The 12,336-nt window shown below is 46.5% G+C and overlaps 1 protein-coding gene across 1 annotated transcript in view; it reads left to right on the forward strand.

Annotated features, from left to right (window-relative positions):
• LOC142250321 (complement factor B-like) overlaps positions 1 to 10,895 on the forward strand; it is a 49,670-nt gene extending 38,775 nt beyond the window's left edge. Inside the window, exons 16-18 of the mRNA XM_075322464.1 lie at positions 1,793 to 1,925; positions 6,107 to 6,156; positions 10,410 to 10,895. Of these exons, the coding sequence (XP_075178579.1) occupies positions 1,793 to 1,925; positions 6,107 to 6,156; positions 10,410 to 10,568 (342 nt within the window). The 3' untranslated portion in view covers positions 10,569 to 10,895. The remainder of the gene's footprint in view (positions 1 to 1,792; positions 1,926 to 6,106; positions 6,157 to 10,409) is intronic.
• Positions 10,896 to 12,336: the final 1,441 nt, after the last annotated feature.

Raw genomic sequence — 12,336 nt, forward strand, 5'->3', positions numbered from 1 at the left:
TCTTATACTGGAGATCCCAGAGATACTGAGGTAAGAAGAGGCTGCTCACACTGCTGTCCACTCTGTCAATCTGATTAGCCAATGGAGATACCAGGGATGCTGAGGTAAGAAGAGGCTGCTCACACTGCTGTCCACTCTGTCAATCTGATCTTATACTGGAGATCCCAGACATACTGAGGTAAGAAGAGGCTGCTCACACTGCTGTCCACTCTGTCAATCTGATCTGCCAATGGAGATACCAGGTAAGAAGAGGCTGCTCACTCACTGCTGTGTACCCTGTATATCTGGTCTAATACGAGAGATTCCATGGGTGCTGAGGTAAGAAGAGCCTGCTCACACTGCTGTCCACCCTGTCTATCTGATCAAACACTTGGAGCTACCAGTAGTGCTCACATAGCTGCCCACCATGTCTATCTGATGTAATACTAGAAATACCAGGGGTTACTGATGTAAGATAAGGCCGCTCATATTGATGTCCACCATGCCTATCAGATCTAATACTGCAGATATCAGACATGATGAGGTTAGAAAAGGCTACTCACATTGCTTTCCCCCTTTTCTATCTGATACAAAACTGGAGATATTAAGGGCGCTGAGATAAGAGGCTGATCACACTGCTGTCCACCACTTCTAAATAATCTAATACTGGAGATACCAGGAGTAATGAGGTAAGAAGAGGCTGCTCACATTTCTGTGCACTTTGTCTTTCCGATTCCATACTGGAAATACTAGGGGTGCTGAATTAAAAAGAGGCTTCTCACACTGCTGTCTTTCTGGTCTAAAACTGGAAATAGCAGAGGTGCTGAGGTAAGAAGAGGCTTCTCACACTGCTGTCCACCCTGTCTTTCTGATCCAACCTGTCTTTCTGATCCAACACTGGAGATACCTGGGGTGCTGAGGTAAGAAGAAGCTGCACACACTCCTGTATACCTATCTGCCCACCATCGCTATCTGATCCAATACTGGAGATATCAGGAGTTCTGGGGTAAGAAAAGGATGCTCACACTGCTGTCCACTCTGTGTATCTTATCTAATGCTGGAGATACCAGGGATGTTGAGGTAAGAAAAGGCTGCTCACACTGCTGTCCACCTTGTCTTTCTGATATAATAGTGGAGATACCAGGGGTGCTGACATAAGGAGCTGCTCACACTGCCATGCACCCTGTGTACCTGATCTAATACTGGAGATATCAGGGGTTCTGAGGTAAGAAGAGGCTGCTCACACTGCTGTCCACCCTCTGTATCTGATCTAATACTGGAGATATCACGAGTGCTGAGGTAAGAAGAGGCTGCTCACACTGCTGTCCACTTTGTCTGTCGGAATGCCTAACCTGGAAATATCTTGACACTGGTATAGGTCATCTCCAGGACCCACCAGCAGAGTTTTGCAGTGCACACGCTCACAGGCACATGTCCTGTTAACATTCTAGGACAGGTTTTTGTCAGTGTAACAGGACAGTGGTCTTTTAAATGTATGATAATGATCAGCTATCTATATAAAACAAGTGTGATTTGCTAATTACAGGTATTTGGAATAACTTTTCGTCTCCCTTCCTCACCTTCCCTCCTCTCGCCTTCCCCTCCCCTTTCTCCTTTTTGTGCCTTTTCTTTCCTTCTTGTTCCCAAAATACCCTCTTATTCTAATTTATTCAATGCTGAAAGAATCAGCGCTGAACTTTTGTCCTGACAATGACATGATGGTGACCGGTGGAGATCCACTTTAAGGTGGAACTTTACTACAATCAACTTCCGTTTTAACTTTTGTAATGACAACCTCCCTTCTCCTCCTCAGAGGCTCGCCTGTTTAGAGGATACCAAAAAGATAGACAAATTCAAGGATGTTCCAGACATCAAAGACGCCATAACCGACAATTTCTTATGTACAGGGGGAATAAATCCTCAGGTGGATCCACAGACCTGCAAAGGTAAATCACGTACAGGTGTCATAAACTTTTAGAAACTTTACTAATTTTTCCTATCTTCATTATTGTTACTACCCTATTTCCCCAAAAATAACACACCTACCCCGAAAATAAGACCTAGTAAGATTTTTGGGGCTTTTTTTGAATATACTTAAAATAAAAGCCCTACTCCAAAAATAAACTCTAGTTGTGGCTCCATAAGGAAGTGTTGAAAAATACAGCAGGATTCTTCATCAAGGTAAGCAGACACCCCCAAAAGAAAGCAGACACCCCCTACAAGAAAAATCGCACTCAACAGACCCCAAACAATTACAGTTATCAAGTGCCGATGGTGTATGGGCTCTCACACAGAGATCTGCGTCATTGTCAGGTTCCGCGCCGTTCCAGCTGTATTGCACTGCAGCTCTCACAAACAGATCGGGTACCAGTATCACTCCGTGCGAGTGATACTTCTTCCAGTCACCAGGGGGAACCAACCGCTGTAGAATGCAGGGGGATCTGATGCAGAATTGTATGTGAGAGCCCATTCACTTGCCAACTCTATCTGTTTTGCGGTCTGATAAGTGTGATTCTTTTAGGGGGTGACTGCTTTCTTTTGGGAATAATAAACGTAAGCAGGTAATTTAAGCCTTTCTAGCCACCACTATAGGTGTCACAGGTGACAGGCAGTCCTGTGGTATCTAGTTATAAAATGTCACAGCATTTGGCTGTGCAAACTGCTCCCTGACCTTCTATTATTTCTGCTTGGTTTTCATCCCTTTCCCTTTAGGACCCTGCAGAGGTCCTCAGCCTGTCAGTTGCTTTTCATCAGTACTTCCCTTGTGTGTTTATATACCTTCACTTCCTATTACTCGGTGCTGGTGATAGGTCTAACTACCTACAGATCCTGAGTGCAAGCAGTCAGCTTGCAATCATCTGGAGTAACTTTGTTGCACTTTTGCAATCCCTCTTCCTGTATCTTCTTGGAGATAAGTTGATTGTTGTTTTCCCTTGTTTCTTATCCCTGTGTGTCCTTTAGTGCCCAGTGGGGTTGGCGAGGAGCTCATCCCTGCCTACCTAGGGTCCAGATTAGGGTCAGGTATCTGGCTTGGTGCTTAGGTGTGGAACCTATCTAGGGCGGTGAGGGAAGCCAGGGACCAGTAGTAGGCTTGATCAGAGGTCACTATCTCCATCTTCCCTAGACACAGGGTCTCCCTTTCGCCATTCGCTTGGTACTTTCCTGCACCTAGCATGACAATAGGACTGTAGTAGGTGATGGCGGATGGCGGGGGTGGAAGCCGGAAGCACAGGCGAATAACGGAGCGACACAAGAGTGCAGTCTCAAGGTTTTTTACTCACTGTAGCAGGTTCCAAGGTAACACGTCAGTGACCGCATTTGGGGTGCTGGGGATTCACTGTGATGGGCTCCAGCCGATCCCAGGTAGTTCGGAAGTCAAGACCAGTGCACCTTTCTTATGTACCTTCCTTGGTTGTCTTCTTGCGCTGACTTCTTTCCCGCCTGTCCAGCGCCTACGCACACAGTGCCCTGAGCCAGTGTCCATGGGCCCTGTTGTGTGGCTTAAGCTCTATCCCATGGCCCTATGTGGTCACCTTCCAGCGGATTCGTGTGTGGGTTTGGCTTTGGTACTAAATGGTCCTCAGCCTCTGGTTTTACTAGCGGAGCATGTTGGGTCATCTCCTAGGGATGAGTCCATGATCTGCAGCCAAGTCCTTCCACTACGTTGCTGTATGTGGAACGAGACCACTTCTCGTGGTCTCTAGGACCCCTTCTGTCTTGTGCCCGGGCTGAGCTGCACCAGGTCCAGGCCACAGGTCCTCACTCCTCCACTGCTCCCTTCCAACTCTCTGCTGAAACCACTCTGTCCCCAACTCACTAAACTCCACACCCAGGTCCTATCGGATTGGGGGGGGGGGAACCATCCCTAGTAGTATGGTGGCTATTCTTAGCATTAATGGAACCAAACCCTAACCCTGACCCGGTGGAGAACCGCTAATGGAGGTGTTGGGTGTGTGTTATGTGCATACCGGTGGACGACCTCCTCCATACTCTGAGATGGGATACCACACCTCTGGCTGAGGTGCAGTACCTCTGTGACGACTGAAGCCTCAGGGGCACCACAACTGCTTGGTGCTACTATACTGCCTATTTCAACGTCCCTACAAAACTGCAGACCTGGGATAGAGAATGGACGTGGGTGGTGCAAGTATCTATAGAGCAGGGCTAAAATTGTGCAGAGGTGGGCATAACAAGGTGTCTACTCTCATTGTTGTCAATGGGATTAACTGACCGCGTACTTGCAGCAGAGGTTGCGCATGCGCACCTCCACTGCATTCAGGATGAGGCTGCAGACTCCCGTTCTCGAGATCACTGGAGGCCCGATTAGCAACATGGACATCCCCTTTAAATAATTTTTTAACGTTACATTAAGACTTGGTCCATCCCTGAATGACATCTTCAGTGAAAGTTGGCCTCGTTGGCTCTAAAGGGTGCTTTACACGCTGCGACATCGCTAACAATATATCGTCGGGGTCACGGTGTTTGTGACGCACATCCGGCGACGTTAGCGACATCGCAGCGCGTGACAGCAAGGAGCAACGACCAACGATTGCAAAAACGGCAAAAATCGTTGATCGTTGATACGTCGCTCCTTTTCATAATATCGTTGGTGGTGCATGCCGCTGGTTGTTCGTCGTTCCTGCGGCACCACACATCGCTATGTGTGACACCGCAAGAACGACGAACATCTCCTTACCTGTGTCCACCGGAAAAGAAGGAAGGAAGGAGGTGGGCCGCATGTTCCGACCGCTCATCTCCTCCCCTCCTCTGCTATTGGACGACCGTTTTATGACGCCGAACGCACCTCCCCCTTGAAGGAGGGATTGTTCGGCAGTCACCGCGACGTCGCCGACCAGGTATGTGCGTGTGAAGCTGCCGTGGCGATAATGTTCGCTATGGCAGCAATCACCACATATCGCATGTGCGACGGGGGCGGGTGCTATCGCGCTTGACATCGCTAGCATTTGCTAGCGATGTCGCAGCGTGTAAAGTACCCCTAAGGCCCTATATACAGGGGGTTAAATCTTCCACTCCAAAAAAATGCCCGAAACTTAAAAAAAAAAACACTTCAAAGACTCTTCCTATTAATTTCTGTGGTAAAACCGCTTTGGCGTTCATATGTTCAGTCTTTTGTGCGTTTTTTCAACTTCAGGTTTTGAAAGCGTCTGATGGGGGGGAAATTAAATTGCATTTTGCTTGAAAATGCTCCAAACTAAACACAAAGGCTGCAAAAAAAAAAAAGGAAAAAAGCTTCATGATCAAAATAAATGCTTCCAAAATACTTTTCAAACCTGCATTAGGGAACCAAAACTCCATCAAAAAATTCCCAAAGGAGAAGTGCTCATTCCCAAAGTGGTTTTCAAAGTTTAGCTAAGGCCCCCTTCACACGCATGTGTCTCCGGTACATGCTAGGTCCGTGCCCACATGTACCGGAGACACGGGCACATGTAGACCCATTAAAATCAATGAGTCTGCGCGCACGTGTGTGTTTTGCCATGGAACGTGTGTACGTGTGGAGCATACGCTTGTCCATGAGTTCCACACGTAGACATGCCCACGTTTTCTCTGGCAGCATGGGTGTCACACGGCCCGCATACAGACCACACGGATGTAGTGTGGATGCGGTGACACGCGCCGGAGAAAACTCACGTGTAAGAGGAAAAAAAATCTTTACTCACCTTCTCCAGCCCTCCTGTCTCTGCCGCTGCTGTCACTTGCTGCCGACCGCCGCTCATTATGCTCATTGAATATTCACTTCACTGCGGCGGAAGCGGCAGCAGCAGTGAGGAGGCGGCAGGACCGGAGACCAAAGATCAGCACCACGGACAGCGACGCCAGAGACAGGTGAGCAGAAAGTTCCCGTTCTCCATGTGTTATCACGGATAACACACGGAGAACACACGGAGTGCCATAAACACGGCTCACGGAGGGCAAAACACACCTTTGACACATCCATGAAAATCACGAACGTGTTTCACGGACGTGTGAAGGGGGCCTAAAAGAAATTGTGTGTGCACAAGGCCTGAGGCGTCCAATGTTTGGTTGTGAATACATGTCTTTAAAGCCCTTGTATGACTATATGACCAGCTGTGAAATGCATCTACATGCCCTTTTCTTCTGATTCCAGGTGACTCTGGGGGTCCTGTTATTGTGCCCTACAAACATCGTTACATGCAGGTAAGTCACCGTTGCATATTTTCTATTGCTTCATGTTAAGTCTCTTCTGACACTTCACTCCAAAAACACACCGCGGTGTCCCAATGGAAAAATCTACAATTGTGCATCAGATAGAGAAGGAGGCGCATGCTGAGAGAATGGACCAGATCTGCAAAATGTGACGAAATCTAAATCCCATCACTATTTGGTGACCGCCTGTCGCCTTCTTCAGTCAGTTCTTCTAGGGATTTGTCACTTGCACACAGTTTTTGAAGCAACTTATCCGGAGGTTGTTCCAAACATCTTGGAGAACCGGCCCCAGATCTTCTGTGTATGAGGCTTGTGCCGATCCTTCTGTCTCTTCATGAGATCCCAAGATAAAGCTGAAAAGGAACAGCGCAATAGGGTCTTATCCAGGATTAAAGGGTGAGAGTATGACGCTTACCAAGGTTGGTAGAACAAAGGTAGGGAATAGAAACCCATGAGCAGCTGAAGGTCCGCGGGCTCCACAAGCCAAGTGTACACAGGGAATTGGAATGGAAAGTGGTTTTCCTGCGCTGCTACTGGATTGATAAAACCGTGCAAAACCAATGAAATTGAAGATAAAATTTGTAGTTTATTGATCCACGCGTTTCGAGGTCATGCACTTTGAAATGTTTGTGTCATAATCCAGGACTGGTATTCCCCACTCCAGAGTTTCCCAGCCCCGGCCTGGTCATGTCAGGGGTTAACTCCCATCGGTCTCGTTCCGGTTTCAGGAGACACTATATCTGGGCGCTGCACCAGCATTCCAGTGCTGGTTATAGTTTTGCTCTGCAGCCTGTGACTGGCTCTGGTGAGATCTCCTGTTTGATCTGACTCCTTGTTACCGTGCCCTGACCTGTACCCTCCTCCGTTTGTTCATCTGTCCCAGTCCCTGACTTCCCGCTCAGTCAGTTGTTTACCCATCCTGGTTCATCCTCCGTGCTATATTTGTGTCTCCTCACCCTCCGGTCTTGTCTTCTCTTCCCTGTGCCCTTTGGGTTTCCCTCTGCATCCCAGCATCCGACTTCGGTTCAATTTTCTGACCTGATTTTGATCCTCCCTTTGCAGTGACTTGTATTATGATCCGAAACCATGGAAGACCACCATAAATCATTGGTAAAAGGTGACAAGAGCATTGGCAACTAAGCTGGCTGCGCCATCCCCTTACTAACCATCAACACTAGAAGTAGCCAAGGGGTGAACTAACATCCTGAGCACCGCGAACCCAGCCGGAGAACTAACTATCCTAAAGGAAGGAAAGATGAATAACTCTCTGCCTCAGAAAATAGATAAAGAATAGCTAGCCCCCCACATTCAAAGACTGCGGTGATATAGGAAAAGACAATACACAGATAGATGATAGGATTAGCAAAAGGTGAGGCCCTACTGACTAAAATAGGAAAGGACAGGAAAGGGGCTGATGGTGGCCAGAGAAAAACCCTACAAAAATCCAAAAACCTGATAGTACAAAAAGGCCCTCAGATCACGAGATCTGAACTCCGTCCTATACCAGGCACTCTTGTCATACCAATGAACAGAAAGCAGGAATCATTACAAATTCAAGAAGCAACAAACACATGGACTAATAGGAGCAATACTCCAAACATAGCTGCAGGGAGCTTCCCAGCTAAGCAACTGAGAGGGAAGATCCCTGCATACAAATAAACTGACAATAACCACAGTAAATGACAATCTCAGATAAGAGCAAAAAGAACCAAACAACAAATAAAGAGCCAAGCACTTATCTGGGGTAGATGTGGTCTGGAGCAGGATGAAGCAGGCTGGTGTACAAAGAACAACTGACATCCGGCATAGCCTGCTAGCAGACCAGGGTTTAAATAGGCAGAGAGTTAGCAATGGAAACGCCCATTGCTCAACACACCTGGTCTCTGTCCAAACCATTCCTGGCCACAAGAGGGAGCCTCACAGCAGCAAAAGCATAACTGACATTCACAACAGACTTGACTTTCCTGGCTAGACCCTGACTGCTTGACTACTCTATTGCCCCCTGGTGGTTTGCCTGTGAACTGCCTACTGAAGTTACTCTGCTGTACTTCAGTCTCCTTTTTGTTAAAGTGTTACTTTGACTCTCCTTCATTACTCTGCTGCCACCTAGTGGGGAATACGCTGTACTACGCCTTACCCACCCCTTTGTACAGCGTGACAGTTTGTCTGGGACAGACCTTGCTGATGCAGTATAACTACCTTGTGTCTTGTTGCTGTGCCCAGTCTTGCTATGATACATGACCTGTTACATGAAACTCTCTTCTACAACCTCCCCTTTGTAGCAGAAGTTGCCTGTTCCTCACCCAGTTTTAAGCCTCCTACACAACTGTTTCTGTTTTGGTTAATAACTGTAATTACGAATACGAATATAGTATTCATGATCACCAGTTTGGTATAATTGATTCCTCATACACCTGACTATAGTCCTACAAAATCCCTGACATGGTGCAAGTGTAAGGAGCGGTCACTAAATATTGACTGGATTTAGATTTCTCTTTTGTTCATTCACTTTGCATTTTGTTAATTGATAAAAAAATAAATAAACTATTGTTTTTTTAAAGCTTCTTACTCTGCAGCATTTCAACTTCTACCTAAAACACAGTACTCTATTAACCCCTTTACACCTAATGACGGATATATGTAATGGAATGGATCAAGGAGTGTGAAGCTCCACGCAGGACAGGTGGTGTTATATAACCAGTACATGTTTCTAGCAGCAGCGACCGGAGCTAACTCTGATTGCTGCTGTAATCCTATTTATAAAAGTCTATTTATAAAAGTCTGATCTATGAAATTGTAAAATTGCTTAATCCCTATGGTAAGCATCATAAATAAAAAAAGTTCAAGCCCCTAAAACAGTAGAAAAAAAAAACATTTGGTATTGCCATAATTATACAGACATGAAGAATAATATATAACCTCGCTAAGACCTCTGATTGGCAGCTTTCTGTGTGCACTGTGCATAGGCAGAAAGCTGCCAATCAGTGGTGGGGTTATACAGAGCTCATGACTATGTAGATCTACAGGTTTACTAGTTCCATAGTGATAAAATCTCAAAACTACAGCAAGCAGCCCATTAAGTGACACATCAATGGAATCAGGATTTCAGTCTCTACACTATGTTGCTCTTAAAGTAGGTGGTAAAAAATGGTCTTGTTATTTTGTTTATTTCTAAAACCTGTGTGCAGTAGTGTGCTAATATATGCAATTATCGCTGTCCTCTCCAGTTTGCAGCGCTGCTCCATTCCCCTTCTGGGGTATGTGACTTTTCCGACTTGTCGGTTCACCGTGGGATCTATGTGTCTTTTCCAATGTAAGGCTATGGAAGATCACAATGAGGCTCCATACCCACCCATTATAAAATCCACTTACGGCTCACACAAAGATCCCAGTGTGATTGTCACAGGTGTGTCAAGAGTGACAGACAGTCATGTGGTTTCTGGCCATAGAAGGTCACAGCGTTTGGCTGCACAGAATGCTCCCGGACGGCCCATTATTCAGGCTGTCAGTATTCATTGGTATAGGTAGCTTTCCTGCTGGATTCATCTCTCCACCTTTTGCACCCAGCAGCAGGTCAAGGTCCACCCAGCTATTGATTATCAGTATTCTGTTGGTGTTTATATAAGCACTTCCTTCTTTTGGACTATTGCTGGTGATATTTTCAGTTCCGTCAAGCCTAGGTTGCAAGCAGGTGGTTTGTACTCCTCATTTGTATCATTGCTGAAAACTCTGCTGAACTTCTACCTGAGTCATCTAATGATAAGCAGTTCATGCATTTTCCCCCGTGTGTCCCCCTTTTGTCTTCTCTTGTGTTTACTGGGGTTGACGAAGAGCCCATCCCACCAATTCTCTATTTAGGGCCCAGCACTAGGGTCAGGTACCCGGCTCGGCACATAGGTGTAGAAACTATCTAGGGTGGTGAGGGACCCCAGGGACCGGCAGTAGGTTTGGACAGGGAGTCTCGATCTCCCCTTTCCTTTCCTTTCGCCATGCTCTTGGTACTTCCCTTTACCTAGTGTGACAGCGATCCGGAGAATCAGCCAACTCAGAAGAGGACCGGGGTAGACAGTGATGGTTGAATATGTGAATACCTACACTACTCTACACAGGTTTCGGAATTAAAAATAATTGTCAGTGCAAGGGTTCCTGGTAAGGGATTGACTCTTTGTATCTTTTTGTAAAATTTCTGTAGGTTTTTTTTTTGGTAAGGTTTGCACTGATTTCACTTCTTTGTGACCATTTAGGTGGGCATTATCAGCTGGGGGACAATCATCAGCTGTAAAGGACCCAGAAGAGATCCTGGGCCGGTGCCGGCGCTGTCTCGTGACTTCCATGCTGATGTCTTTAAGATGTTGCCTTGGCTAAAGGAAATATTGAAGGAGGATTTGATATTCGTGGACTAAAGCTTCCAGGCGGTGGCGGCTAATGACACAAGCAAAGGTGGGACACGCTCCAGGAGAAGTCAGGAATAATAGTAATACCAAAACCACCGGATTTACAAAGAAAGTGCACAAGTGTAATAAATGTACAACTGGAATTATACAAACATTACTTCTAGAATCAACCATTTTGTCCTTCTCTCGACTGTATTTATCGCCAATCAGCTCAAGGGCGAGTATGAAAAATATTGGACAATGTAGCCTTATGTCTGATCAGTAGAGCAGACAGGAGGAGGCCATGTTGTCGGCTTCTCTGCTCTTTAATGTGTGGGTAACGCCCCCGCTTATTGTCTGAACCAATCATTACTGTTTTACTCAATAATCAATATAAAGTGTTACTTCTTTTTTTTACATTTTGAAAAGATCATTCTTGGCAACAACCAAGAACAATAAAACATTAAACCTTTTACTCAGAACTTGTACTATGCTCCAACCACCCATTCTCCGACCTGTCTCCTTTACCATTCCTATTACCAAATGCTAAAGCTCCCAGGAGGGTGTGGAGACAAGGGGGGACATAGACTAACAGGAACTCCCTTGAGGAACCGGGGTAAGGCAGACAATGGCTGGACATGTGCGGAGACAAGGGAGGACATAGACTAAAAGGAACTCCCTAGAGGAACCGGGGTAAGGCAGACAATGGCTGGACATGTTCGGAGACAAGGGGGGACATAGACTAACAGGAACTCTCTTGAGGAACCGGGGTAAGGCAGACAATGGCTGGACATGTGCGGAGACAAGGGAGGACATAGACTAAAAGGAACTCCCTAGAGGAACCGGGGTAAGGCAGACAATGGCTGGACATGTTCGGAGACAAGGGGGGACATAGACTAACAGGAACTCCCAGGAGGGGCCGGTGTAAGGCAGACAATGGCTAGCCATTTGTGGAGACAAGGAGGGACATAGACTAACAGGAACTCTCAGGAGCGACCGGTAGAGGAGCCGGTGTAAGGCAGACAATAGCTGGACATGTGCAGAGACAAGGAGGACATAAACTAACAGGAACTCCCTTGAGGAACCGGGGTAAGGCAGACAATGGGTGGACATGTTCGGAGACAAGGGGGGACATAGACTAACAGGAACTCCCAGGAGGGGCCGGTGTAAGGCAGACAATGGCTAGCCATGTGTGGAGACAAGGGGGGACATAGACTAACATGAACTCTCAGGAGCGACCGGTAGAGGAGCCGGTGTAAGGCAGACAATAGCTGGACATGTTCAGAGACAAGGAGGACATAAACTAACAGGAACTCCCTGGAGGAGCCGGTGTAAGGCAGACAATACTTGGACATGTGTGGAGACAAAGGGGGGACATAGACTAACAAAAACTCCCTGGAGGAGCCGGTGTAAGGCAGACAATAGCTAGCCATGTGTGGAGACAAGGGGGAGCTGCACACCAAATTCAGAGAAATATGAACAAGCATAACTGCTTTATGATACATAAAGAATGAAAAATACAACTAGACATATGAAAAATGTAAAAAAAACTTTTTTGTGATATTGCATAACTGCTGAGGATTATTTAAAAAAAAAGAGATATTTAGCTAATGTATTGATCAATTCATTACTATCTATTATTCAGCTAACATCAACCCCAACTACCATTACCCTGATTGCCACCGCACCAAGGTAATCGGGAAGGGTGGATCCAAAGCGCCAGAGTTAGTGCATCTAATGGCTCAATGGATGCATCACTTCTGGGTCGGTTGTACGCTGTTATTTCTAGGCTGGGGGG

This window comes from Anomaloglossus baeobatrachus, chromosome 9 (genome assembly GCF_048569485.1).
Source record: "Anomaloglossus baeobatrachus isolate aAnoBae1 chromosome 9, aAnoBae1.hap1, whole genome shotgun sequence".
NCBI classification, from domain to species: domain Eukaryota; kingdom Metazoa; phylum Chordata; class Amphibia; order Anura; family Aromobatidae; genus Anomaloglossus; species Anomaloglossus baeobatrachus.